Here is a 14,068-nt window from a genome sequence, read left to right as displayed (position 1 = left end):
ACACCCCCCCCCCCCCGGAACTCCTGCCCCATCCAAACCCCCCTGTTCCCTGACAGGCCCCAGAACCCCCACCCCTGACTGCCCCCACCACCCCATCCAACCCCTCCTCTCCTTCCTGATGGCCCCCCTGGGACCCCTGCCCCATCCAACCACCCCTTCTCCCTGTCCCCTGACTGCCCCCGAACCTCCGCCCCTGACTGCCCCCCACCGCCCCATCCAACCCCTCCTCTCATTCCTGACTGCCCCCCCAGAACGACTGCTCCCTATCAACCCTCCTGTTCCCCACCCTCTGACCACCCCACCTCCCCACCCCCGACCACCCCTCCAAACTCCCCTGCCCTCGATCCAACCCCACCACTCCCTGCCCCCTTACCCCGCTGCCTTGGGCACCGGTGGCTGGAGCCAGCCACACACCGTGCAGCACAGAGCACCGGGTCAGGCCGGGCTCTGCAGCTGTGCTGCCCCAGGAGCTCACAGCCCCACAACCTAGAGCGGCGAGGTGAAGCTGCGGGGGAGGGGGAACAGCAGGGGAGAGGCGAGGGGGGGGCCTAGCCTCCTGGGCCAGGAGCTCAGGGGCTGGGCAGTAGGGGCCCGTAGGCCGGATGTGGCCCACAGCCTGTAGTTTGCTGACCTCTGCTTTATATGGTGCAAGGACCTTCTGGAAAGAGTTTTGATAACTGTAGCATTAACAAGGAAAAAGAGATTAATCCTTGGATATGATTCTTACTCTCTGAAGGGCTACCAGGCACCAGCCTGGTTTTAGCATACCACGGGATCTGCTGCTGAGCACACAGATCTGTGTTGTTAACAATGGTTCTGATGAATGAAGGAAAAAAACTCTTGAAACCAAATCTTTTCATTGAGGATGCTACTGCTTCACAAAGAGTCCTAAACAAAATAAAGAAAAACAAAAAACCCAAACCCCATTATTTCATTGAAAGCACCAGGGTGTTGGTGGTAGAGGAAATCTTTTTCAAGTACAAAACTACAATTAGACCAGCCAGATGCCCCGTTTTTCTAGGGACAGTCCTGGTTTTGGGGACTTTTTCTTATATAGGCACCTATTACCCCCACCCACGTCCTGTTTTTTCACAGTTGCTATCTGGTCACCCTACTTAGACATCATATTTCAAAGAGGATGCTTCAAACAATTAGCTTGTATATGCATGTACACTATCTTTTATTTTTGTTTTAATAAGAGTACTGATAATCGAGCTGTCAGAGAATAATAAACAGAGAATAATTCTGTTTTGCAGCAGTTTTTGAGGTTTCAAAGTTTGTTTAGGTTCCATAATGAAAGAGAACCCATTGAAGATTTTCACACAAATAGAATTGTGTCTAAATGTCTGTTTTCTGAAACGTAAGCTTTTTGGTTTGGAAAGGTTTTTTGGGTACAGGGGTCTCTGGTTTACCCTCCTGTTTGAAACAGCATTACTTCAAAGCACACTGCAGAACTTTTAGTACATGATGTACTGTCCACATGGCCAGTTAGTGTGCTGTAGAGTCACACCCCATTTTGCCACACACTAACTGACCTGATTCAGAGTGTTCTGGATGAAAGCTATGTCCTGAATCAGGCAGAGCAGGGCCTTGAACTGTGGATTTCCTACATCCCAGCCCAGTGCCCTAACCACCAGACAATAGAGCATGATCATCTTTCTTTGTCTTTCCCTTTCTTGAAGTGTCCAGAGACTTGGATGAAATTAAATTGTTCACCCAAATGTTCCCATTCCCTTTATTGCTAGTGTTGTTTGACTGCTCTGTTTCTTTTCTGAAGTCTTTGATTAGAATCCATACTGGTCACTTGCTGTTCCAGCACTCTGTTACTCTGCTGGGAAATGCAAAGATCAGAGATGGGATAAACCTTTAGTCTAAATCCTTCAAGTTTTTGAAGTTAGGGTATGAATGTTTGTTGTTCATATTGCAGTAATCCATAGAGACCTTTTCCTGGTAAGGTTTGTGGAGTTACTGTATAAACACACTTGTAAATGACAGTCACAGCTCCAAACTGCTTACACTTTATGTAATGTGGGTGAAATAAACAAAGTAAAAGGTGGAGAGGGAAGATGGGGTGGTAATAGGATGTTTTAGCATATAATAGTTGTGTGGTGTGCAACTCGTAGATACAGGAGGCTGATCAATAATAGTGGTCTCAGACATCAATTTGCCACCTGCCCACAGGGTATTGAATGGAACCCAGCCCCTACAGTTCTGGTACCAGGTTGGATTCAGAACTGGATGGGGAGGGGAGGGAGTCTGGATAGTGAGGGAGTCCTCCTGAGTGTCAGCCCAAGATGATGAGAAGCTCACGTCATAAGATTTCCAACACGCGAGATGGAAATCTCATAAGAGTAAATGACCTCCAAAGTTGCCTTCCAGTTTGGGTCAAAATCTTTAAAAAACAAAAAACAAAACCAGTTTGCAAGATATTGGCTCTACTAAACACTATAGCCTTGAACCCTGATTCAGTCTCAAACTAAATCTAACATAAATCTAGATCCAGATATGCTCTTTGGCTCATCTCTTATCAAGGTAGGTTGTCATTGGAGAGTTACTCAGGACAATGATTTCAAATACTTGACTTTCCCAAGTGTAGTATACAGCAATGGTTCTCAACCAGGGGTATGCGTACCCCTGGGGATATGCGGAGATCTTCCATAGGGTACATCAATTCATCTAGATATTTGCCTAGTTTTACCACAGGCTACATAAAAAACACTAGTGAAGTCAGTACAAACTAAAATTTCATACAGACAATGACTTGTTCAGACTGCTCTGTGTGCTGAAATGTAAGTACAATATTTATATTACAGTTGATTTATTTTATAATTATATGGTAAAAATGAGAAAGTAAGCAATTTTTCAGTAATAGTGTGCTGTGACACTTTTTTGATTTTTTATGTGAGATTTTTCTAAGCAAATGAGGTGAAACTTAGGGGTACGCAAGACAAATCAAACTCCTGAAAGGGGTGCAGTAGTCTGGAACGATTGAGAGCTACAGGTATACTTCATGTAAAGTATGTGTGAGTGCATTGCCCTCTAATGGCTAGTCCACTGAAAATGGCCGCCATGCTGACAGCTAATAGAGATTTTCTTTATGTCCAGTTGCAGAGAGCCATGATGTTTTCCAATTATTCTTTGAAAATTAGTTGCCTCAGGAAATTTTCATGTTGTAACCTATTAGTGTTTTAGTCAGTCATCATCTACCAATTAATCATCACTAACTTGATGATCATCCTTGTAACTTCATTAATTAATCACCACTAGGCATTGTATAATAGTTCAATACAAGAATTACAAAACCCAATAAACAGTGTGCTATAAATAGAGATGGGTCCAATCTGCAAAGAACCAAACTTCCCCAAGTTCAAAAGTATTCAAAGTCAGAGTTTTGTTCAGGCTCCTCTCTCAGTATAAGGCTTTTTCTACACTGCCAATTGAACTTTTGTCGCTCACAGGTGCTTAATCCCCCCCTCCCCCAAAAGAAGAAGCTGTGTACGTTGTCTACTGACAATGGTATTTTGTCAGCAAAAGTGCCAACAAAAGGCGTTTACGCTGCCCGACTTTTAGCGACATGACCGTGTCGCTAAAAGCAGTGTAGTGTAGACAAAGCCCTAAGACACCATCAAGAAAATACCAAGTGGAAAGGGAAAAACAATAAGGGTGTGACAAAGAAATAAGAAAACAAGCACAAAGGTTTTAAATATGGAGCCAATAGTGTCCATACCAAATGTAGGTTAGAAATCTAGATTTTAATTCAAACTTTACAAGTGGGGAGAGATCCACAGAAATGGAAATAAAGTGGGCTCTAATTACAAGCCTTATCTAATAGTGGGCTCCCTAAACAGCAGGGTGAAGGTGTCTGCTTATGCATATCAGCATGAAACACAAGGAGGAGTTAAAATTTGTAAGAACCTACACCTCTAAGGGCTTCTGTATGATGCTTTCTATATTAGTAGGTGGAAAGTGGTGGGAGTAATTAGATAACATCTCTGAGTTTGGAGGAAGAGACATTATCTTTAGTCAAAATAGTAACCCAGTCTATTTGTATTTTTTGTTTTGGTAGTCATGGCATAGTAAAATACGACGTTTTAAAATGCTGCAGTTAAAGAGAGTAACTTTCATTATTTGAAATCAGGAAATACTTTGTTTGCAAAAGGAACTTGTAAAACCCTGTAAATCACTCTTTGCACTCACTTTTCTCTCGAATTCCTTGCTGTCACCAAAGCTGGTTGGAAAATTTGGACAACAATGAAACAAATGAAATTGCTCAAAGTTGAGAATTTTTCACCCCTGTTTTCCAGTCAGCTCTAGCTGTTGCAGCAATTACATTGTGATTCAATTATGAGCAACTATTGTTCATATACAGTTGTGTGAGTAGAGATTACATGATAATTTAGACTGCTATATGGATGTCTTCTAGTGATTTGTTTTCCTCTTGGTTTAGCCTGTTTATTTTTGGTATAAAAGATACAATGACAAATGTACTTAATGGTCACTGCCACTGTTATAGGAAATAGTAAATATATACTTACATACATAACAAATAGCTGTGCAAGTAACATTTTAAGGAAAAGCAAACTTTGGGGTAGGTTTCAGAGTAACAGCTGTGTTAGTCTGTATTCGCAAAAAGAAAAGGAGTACTTGTGGCACCTTAGAGACGAACCAATTTATTTGAGCATAAGCTTTCATGAGCTACAGCTCACTTCATCGGACGCATACTGTGGAAAGTATAGAAGATCTTTTTATACACACAAAGCATGAAAAAATGGGTGTTTACCATTACAAAAGATTTTCTCTCCCCCCACCCCACTCTCCTGCTGGTAATAGCTTATCTAAAGTGATCACTCTCCTTACAATGTGTATGATAATCAAGGTGGGCCATTTCCAGCACAAATCCAGGGTTTAACAAGAACGTCGGGGGGGGGGGGGGGGGGGGGGGAGATTTGTGCTGGAAAAGGCCCACCTTGATTATCATACACATTGTAAGGAGAGTGATCACTTTAGATAAGCTATTACCAGCAGGAGAGTGAGATGGGGGGAGAGAAAACCTTTTGTAGTGGTAAACACCCATTTTTTCATGCTTTGTATGTATAAAAAGATCTTCTATACTTTCCACAGTATGCGTCCGATGAAGTGAGCTGTAGCTCACGAAAGCTTATGCTCAAATAAATTGGTTAGTTTCTAAGGTGCCACAAGTACTCCTTTTCTTTTTGGGGTAGGTGTCACCCTGCCTCTGTGGGTCACAACTGAGAACTCCAAATTCAGGACAAACCCCTAAGAAATGTGGTAGACACACTGCAAAATTGGTGGTTATTCTTCCATAAGAGATACCAAACCTGCAAGAAAAGTAAACTTCTGTTTTACCACACTGGCTAACAAGAAGTCAGAAAAGCAATCTCCTTAGGCATTCCAGTCCTGGATTCAACACCAAGACACTAGACTTAAAGATGAGTGGTTATTTAAAACCAATTTCATCAAACAAAAGGGTTCTTCTGATCCCAAAGGACCAGCCACATACCCAAGTCAATATACAACTCGGATCTTACCCAGTAATCACACTGTTGCCAGTTCTCTAGTATCTAATATCTAAATGTTTATTTATAAAAAAAAAAAAAAAGAAAGAAAGGTAAGAATTAAAATTGGTTAAAGGAATCAAATACATACAATAATCTACTCGTGGGGGAATTCTGTGCCACTGCATGTGTGCAGAATTCATGTCCCCCACAGATTTGTTTGCTTCCCCGCAAAAAAATGACTTTCTCTCAGGGAAGCAAAGAGAAGCTGCAAGAGCAATCACGCACCACTCCCTAGCTGTGCAGGTACATCGTTTCAGGCAGCCTGCAGAAAGGTAAATCACCACGGTGCTGGGGACATCTGAGCCAGGATCAGCTGCTATTCCCAGCTGGGTTGGAAGCAGGAGAGGATGGGACTCTCTCTTCCCCTGCAAGGAGTGGCTGTGGCTATGTCAGACCCACCCCCAGAAACTTCCCCCAGCTGCAGGAAGCTCAGCATCTTCCCCTGCTTCCTGCCCCCATCACTCCTCAGCTGCAGAGGGGAGGGGTCACTGTATGGGGAGCTGCTCCCCCATCTTTCCGACCCCGTGCATCCAGACCTCCCATACCCAGATACCTCTGCCAAGCCTCACCCAGTACATCCAGAACCCCCCTAGCCCTCCATACCTGAACCCCACTCCACTGAACCTCAACCCCTGCATCTGGATCCTCCTGCACCCAGACCCCCTGCCTCCGGACCCACACCCAGACCACCCCCCACTGAGCTCCCTGCGCTCAACCCCCCACCCTGATGAGTCCCCCCACACCACCCTGAGCCTCCACATCTAGACACCCACGCCACTGACCCCCCAACTAGTTGCACCCAGACCCCTACCCCACTAAGCTCCATTCCCATAGCACTCGGACCCCTCCGCTGAGCCCCAACCACCATCACCTGGAAGCCCCTGCAGAGACCCATTGCCCCTGCACCTGGGACCCTCCCGAAGAGCCTGTGTGCATCCAGATTCCTCCACAGCTAGATCTCCCACTGAGCTGCCTGTACCCAGATTGTCCTACACAGAACCCTCTCACCCCACACCTGGATCCCCCCACCCTGAGTCCCTTCACACTTGGAGCCTGCCTTCCCCACACCGAGTGTGCCTGGCGCAGAGGGTTGTTTCTGGGGCAGTCTCGGGCCTTGTGCTGGGTCAGGATCGGGTGGAGCCTCACCGTTCAGTCCACGTCCCAGGGGTGGGGGGGGCTGTAAGGTGATCTCCCGCCTTCATGCAGCCAGTGTTCTGTGCTCCCCACTGCCATGCTGGAGCCTCTGCATTTATTTATTGACAAAACTTGCAGAATATTGTGCACAGAATGCCCTCCGGTGTAAATAATTGCAAAGTTCTTGGATCAGGCTTGTAGCAGTGATAGAATAAACTGCTGGCTGGTTAAGTCTCTGGTTGCTTCCAAATCATTGGAAGGTCCTCAGTCCCTTGGTTAGAATGCTCCCATCAGTATAAGTTCATAGTCCAGAGGTTTGAGCAGGAAAGAGGCCAAATGGAGATGTTTCCAGCTTTTTATGGCTTCTGCCAATTGAAGGGAAACCCATTGTTCTTACCGTGAAAAATTACAGGAAACAAGATGGTGTTTGGAGTCACATGTCCGTGCATGCTTAGTCATAGTAGAGGCCATCACAGGAAAGTCTATTAAGTGTAGATAGGTATCTCCCCTGATCCATTGTGAGTTAAGTGTTCTTTGATGAACCTTTTCAATTGAATAGTCCATTCAAGATGTGCAGGCTAAATACCTTGTGGTCGTTACCACAGGAGCAAACATATTTGAAATACAGGTATAGACCCAGTGCTTATAACTTCAAATACAAAAATGATACATGCATACAAATAGCATAATCATATCCAGCAAATCATAACCTTTCCATGGATCCCTTATTTGACATACTTTGTACAAGTCCCATTGTTAAGAATTGATCAGTGTTCATCAATGAAATCTTTCACTGGATAGCACTCTGATTTTTGTTTACGTATTTAAAAAAAACAGCAGGTGTCCTCCATTCCATTTTTAAACCATTGTTGCAAAACCATATTATACAACACAAGACTCTCTAATACGTAAGAAGGGAAAAGGAGGGTCTGAGTTATTTAGGTCACCATGCCATGACTCAGTCTTTGTTACCTAATGTTTTCAGACAAAATATGAATAATTTTGGCCTTTCAGTTGTGTATGCAGTTTGACTGGAGACTGCACAATAGCCTAAATTTTAGACCGTGACAGTCTTAGGTCTAAAGTTCCTTGCAATTGTAGATTCAAATGTAAAGTGAAGACAACTCATTTAATATCCTTTCCATGTATGCATTTGTTATAATGAAAAAAAAATTGAAAACAATTCAGTAATGCTATGTACTGTCTGTCTGTGAAGTTCCCATCACTAACCGTGCGAGTTCTAGCTATGTCTCAGTAACCAGATATATAGCCCTAAGTGCCTACAACATTGTTATTAATATCCAGTCATTTTATAAGTGATGTACAGAAAGTAAACTGATTTAAGTGGCAGTGTCCATGGCTTTTTTTAGCCAAACAAACTAGTTATCCAAGCTGACAATCTGTCAAGCTTCTGTTTAGTTTGAATGAATACTTCCACAGTATAATTTTTATTCACCCAGTTTCCAAAATAGCTCGGTAATACAGCTGGTCAGCAGAGCTTTACAGATGATGGTGCTGTGGTTCAGTGGGCAATGAATTTATCCAATAAGCAATACGAATCTCATTTAGATGAGATATTAATCAGCCATCCTTTATGCCCTGTTCTGATGACTGCCTAAAATGAAGATCAGGAGCCTGCTGCACTTTGAGGAAGAGATAATGTGGTGATAACTCTGGTATCCTGGCCAACATTCTCTTTGTAATACAGATTCTTATGTCCAAACTGAGAATTGTCACTGTAGTTCAGTACGTAATTACTACTGCTTGCTATTGTCCAGTGAACAAATTGCTATATAAAGCACTTTGGGGGCTTCAAATATTATGGTGATGTGGAGGAGCGAGGAACATATGAGACATTAAGGATGAGGGACGCAGTGCAGACTAGTTGGTATAGTGTCTTGTCTGCAAAAGCCCGCTGGGAATCTTGGATGCCGATTTGCGTTGCTAATCTGTGCCAGAGTCCAAGCTGCCGCACCTTCACTTCTATTTTAGCCATGCTACTTAGATTAAAGCTAGCATGGGTATTCCCACCTGAGCTGCCATCACACCTCCGGTTGCAATATAAGATGTTAACCTAAAACTCACCAGACTTCCTGGGGCTTTCCTTTATTCTTCGTTTAAGAACAACCTGAGCCTGAGATCCCCCTTGAACTGACTGCTTCTAGGTTTTATATTTTCTCTGCAATGCTTCCCTCTCTTGCCTTAGAAATCATCTACTTTTTGTTCTTCTGAATTGTAATTAATGAGACTCCTCCATGTATGATGCTGGGGTGAGTCATCACAATAGTCCTGCATCTCTCACCAGGGTCCTAGAGTCTGATAAGTTATCACAGATACCTATGACAGGTTTCAGAGTAGCAGCTGTGTTAGTCTGTATTCGCAAAAAGAAAAGGAGGACTTGTGGCATCTTAGCGACTAACAAATTTATTTGAGCATAAGCTTTTGTGAGCTACAGCTCGCGTCATCGGATGCAGTCAGAGCCAGAAGAGTTCCCAGAAGTCACCTACTACAGGACAGGCCTAACAAAGAAAATAACAGAACGCCACTAGCCATCACCTTCAGCCCCCAACTAAAACCCCTCCAACGCATCATCAGGGATCTACAACCTATCCTGAAGGACGACCCATCACTCTCACAGATCTTGGGAGACAGGCCAGTCCTTGTTTACAGACAATCCCCCAACCTGAAGCAAATACTCACGAGCAACCACACAACAGAACCACTAACCCAGGAATCTATTCTTGCAACAAAGCCCGTTGCCAGCTGTGTCCACATATCTATTCAGGGGACACCATCATAGGGCCTAATCACATCAGCCACACTATCAGAGGCTCGTTCACCTGCACATCCACCAATGTGATATATGCCATCATGTGCCAGCAATGCCCCTCTGCCATGTACATTGGTCAAACTGGACAGTGTCTACGTAAAAGAATAAATGGACACAAATCAAACGTCAAGAATTATAACATTCAAAAACCAGTCGGAGAACACTTCAGTCTCTCTGGTCACTCGATTACAGATCTAAAAGTGGCAATTCTTTAACAAAAAAACTTCAAAAACAAACTCCAGTGAGAGACTGCTGAATTGGAATTAATTTGCAAACTGGATACAATTAACTTAGGCTTGAATAGAGACTGGGAGTGGATGGGTCATTACACAAAGTAAAACTATATTTCCCCTTGTTTATTTCCCTCCCCTCCCCCCCCCCCCATTCCTCAGACATTCTTGTCAACTGCTGGAAATGGCCCACCTTGATTATCAGTACAAAAGGTACCCCCTCCCGCCCCCACTTTCCTGCTGGTAATAGCTCACCTTAAGTGATCAGTCTCGTTACAGTTTGTATGGTAACACCCACCCATTGTTTCATGTTCTCTGTGTATATAAATCTCCTCACTGTATTTTCCACTGCATGCATCCGATGAAGTGAGCTGTAGCTCACGAAAGCTTATGCTCAAATAAATTTGTTAATCTCTAAGGTGCCACGAGTACTCCTTTTCTTTTTACAGATACCTATAGTATTATAAAACCACATTTTATTCTCATCTATTTGACAGATCAAAGGATTACAATATGAAGGAAATTTGGCTAGAAATTTACATTTTTATAAATTTATGTGCGTGAAAAAACAAGTTTGAAAGTAATGTGCTTAATTCTATTAGGGCAAAAATCTCTCACATATGGACAAAACCCAAATAATTAAGCTTTGTGTGGTTTGTGTAAAAAGAAGGGGATCCCTGTCACACAGGCAGAGCCTAAGACATTTCAGTAGTCCCTCCACACTCACTACTTCAGACCATGAGATATTTAAACAGTTTTGGGGAAATGGGTCAGAACAACCAAAAAATTGTTTATGGAACCTTGCACTGCATTTACAGGGAACACAATATTTCTGCACTGAAAAAAAAAATTAATGACTTACGTAAAACATAAATGGTAAAAATACTTTAAACACGTACAGTAAGGACAAATAGAGAGGAAGGGGAAATACGACATTATAGGATAAGAAGAGTCCCTTACTTTTTCTGTTTTACCATTTCTTTTTTGTGCTTTTGTAATGTGAGATCAGTGTATGAGATCAAAACAGTCACATTGATGAAAACGAAGCAATTGTATTTGCCTCTAGGCACATGCAGAGAACACACGTGTTGTTCCCAACACTTCCGTACCAAGAAACAAGGCTTTGTCCTATAACTGTAGCAAGCTGTGGTTAAGAGACTGAGGTTAAAACAGTGGTGGCTAAGCTCTTACCACATGGGGCACAAAGGGCCACTAAAGATGCAGAGAGGCACCTACTAGGACTGTCAAAAGTGCCTTGGTACCAACGCCCATTGGAACCAATGGAAGTTAGGCCCCAGGTGCTTTTAAATATCTTGCTAGAGGCTACGTTCACAAGGGGAACTTAGTCACAAAGTGGCGGTTAGGCTCGAAAGTCTAGCGTTTAGATGCCAGTGGCATTCATAAAACCATGACTCAGCTTTTGCCTAACCCTGTAGGTGCCTACTGTCCTCCAGGCACCTGTATTTCTGTTAGGGGAATGCACACAGTCCTGATACCCTCAGCAGCTCGGCACCTAACTTGTACCAAGCCATGGGAAGATTCACAAATTAGGAGATCCCCCTGCCTCTCTCACCTCTAGTACCTGATCTTATAAGTGTGCTTTGAACATACCTATCCCACGCAAAGGACAGCCAGCAGGAGTAGATGTGATGGTGCTGCACGTTGCTCCCCAAATTCCCAGTGCTTACGGCACTCTCCTGGGAGGTGGAAGATCTGGGTTCAAATCTGTCCTCTGCCTGATTCAGAGCAGAGATTTGAACCCAGCTCTCACATCTAAAAGGACTGTGCTATAAACACTGGGTGATAGGGTATTCTGGGATGTGAGATTCTCTCTGTCTCTCCTGTTGAAGCCATTCCACTTTATATGAAATACTTTAGTCACTGGGCCAGAGGGTAAGTGATAATGACTCTAGCCTGGTGGTTAGGGCACTTACCTAGGATGTGGGAGACCCAAGTTCATGTCCGGCTCCAATGACTAATTATTAAAAATAGAACCACTTCAGCAGGAGTGATTAAGAGATTTCCATACCTCAGTGACTGCGGTGCCCTTCTGCAATGTTGGAGACCCAAGTTCAAATCACATCAGGCAGACAGGGAATTGGTACCTAAGATCTCAGGTGAGTGCCCTGTACTAAAAGTTACCAGTAGGACAACACCCCCAGCCACTTCCTTTGGTCATTTTGTGAATCTAACACTTTAAAAATGCCCAATAGAAAATGATTTCAAAGTAGCAGCCGTGTTAGTCTGTATTCGCAAAAAGAAAAGGAGGACTTGTGGCACCTTAGAGACTAATTTGTTAGTCTCTAAGGTGCCACAAGTCCTCCTTTTCTTTTTGCCAATAGAAAATGTTTCAGATCAACTACATGTTTCATTCAACCCAGTATGGATTTTTTGATTCACTGGAGGGTTTTCTTTTGCAGTTTTCAGATTCAGTTCAACCCAAACCATTTAAAAAAAAAATCGGCACTGTCAGTGAACCAAAAACCCAGTTATACTCCCAGCTCTACAGGCAATAAAGTTACAGCCAAGCCTTGTATGAAGGCATCAGGAGGATAGAGGCCAAATTAGGTAATCTCAAATATGAGTTAATATTATTACTTGTATTACAGCAGCCTCAACTGAGATTGGGGCACTGTTGTGCTGAATAGAACAGAGAAGGGTGAGAGGGGAAATGGAGGCACATAAATATGAACTGACTTGCCTACAGAGACCCAGAAGGTCAGTGGCAGAACTGGGACTAGAACCCAGGTCTGCTGACTTCCAGCCTAGTACTCTGTCCAATGGCTCTCCCCCCCTCTGGTGCAAGTGCATTGGATATAGAAAGAGGTTCCATATCTATTCAGAATTTTCCATAGACCCCTTTGCCCTATGAACTGGCTATGTTGCCAGTAAAACTTTTCCCAAAAGTTAGGGGAATGGTTTAGGGCGGGAATCAGACTCAGAACTACAAGACTCTTGTTCCTTTTAAAAAGTCATCTCTGCCTAGTGTTTTTTAATACAAGTGTTTTGCAACAATTCTTCTCCTGCCATTTGAAGAACAACATGTGTTTTCTGTGTCTATTCTCAGGCCAGGAAGATCCGAACAGCCTACGGCACAAATACAACTTTATTGCAGATGTGGTGGAGAAGATAGCCCCTGCTGTGGTTCATATTGAATTGTTTCGCAAGTAAACAAGATATCCAGTTTTGATTTATATTTCTGTAACTCTCAAGGATTAAACTTGCCAGAATTGGTTAATATACTGATATATAGATATAAAAGAAAATGACGCTGTTTTCAAGATCTTTATTCAAGATAATAAATATTTGTTACATTTAAGTAATATAGTATGTTTCACTTTTTAATTTTTTGCCACATATTTTGAAGATAGTAGACTAATGCATGTCCAATTAAATGTTAACGGATATACTTAATAAATTATACTAAATTTTCTAAAATATTTTTAAAAGTGCCAAATACTTGTTGGCAGTCTAGGAACGAAAACAGTAATCACAAATGATTTGTCATCTCTGAAGAAAATTCAGGTTGTTCAAACTTAAATGTTTATTTCCCATATTTTCTAGGCTTCCTTTTACAAAGAGGGAGGTTCCTGTTGCTAGTGGCTCAGGCTTTATTGTCTCAGAAGATGGACTAATAGTGACAAATGCCCATGTAGTTACCAATAAACATAGGGTAAAAGTGGAGCTGAAGAATGGTGCAACATACGAAGCCAAAATTAAAGATGTTGATGAAAAAGCAGATATTGCACTAATTAAAATAGACACTCAGGTGAGTCAAGACATTGTCAGTTTCTCTTGCTACACTATATTATTTCTAAAAGTGATGGTTAATTGTAATGTTTACAGAAAACACAGCTTAATGGCATGGACCATAATGTATCTGTGTGATCTGACAAGATGAATAGATTTTTAAAAGCTGTGTCACAGTGAATTTTGGTAGTTACGTTCTTCTGTACAAAAACTCTGTACATTATAAAAGCAAGGGTATTTGGTCTCCCAAAAAGAAAAGTATAGTTTACTAAATGGTTAACCCAGGCTAGTGTAATCATTAGAGCCAGGAGAGGAAGTTTGTCTTCTGGCTGGTACGGGGCTATAGCAGTACATATCTCATGTACATATTGTGAAATTGTCAATTAGAGTTTATAAAACATGTTGACATCCTCAGATGGAACATGCTATATTAACACCAAATGTTAAAATGGACAATATTTATATTTGGTACCATGTTTTATAAAAATTTGCTTAAAAAATACCCAGATCAAAAGCATTCTTTGGGAAGAATACTGAGTCACTCT

The 14,068-nt window shown here is 42.4% G+C and overlaps 1 protein-coding gene across 1 annotated transcript in view; it reads left to right on the top strand.

The window, feature by feature from the left end:
* Positions 1–14,068, top strand: part of HTRA1 (HtrA serine peptidase 1) — a 50,361-nt gene that overhangs the window by 15,428 nt on the left and 20,865 nt on the right. The window contains exons 2-3 of the mRNA XM_048858943.2: positions 12,841–12,940; positions 13,338–13,542. Coding sequence (XP_048714900.1) covers positions 12,841–12,940; positions 13,338–13,542 — 305 coding nt within the window. The remainder of the gene's footprint in view (positions 1–12,840; positions 12,941–13,337; positions 13,543–14,068) is intronic.

This window comes from Caretta caretta, chromosome 7 (assembly GCF_965140235.1).
Source record: "Caretta caretta isolate rCarCar2 chromosome 7, rCarCar1.hap1, whole genome shotgun sequence".
In the NCBI taxonomy this organism is placed as follows: domain Eukaryota; kingdom Metazoa; phylum Chordata; order Testudines; family Cheloniidae; genus Caretta; species Caretta caretta.
The sequence above is the reverse complement of the archived record's forward strand: the minus strand, read 5'-3'. Positions and strand labels throughout refer to the sequence as shown.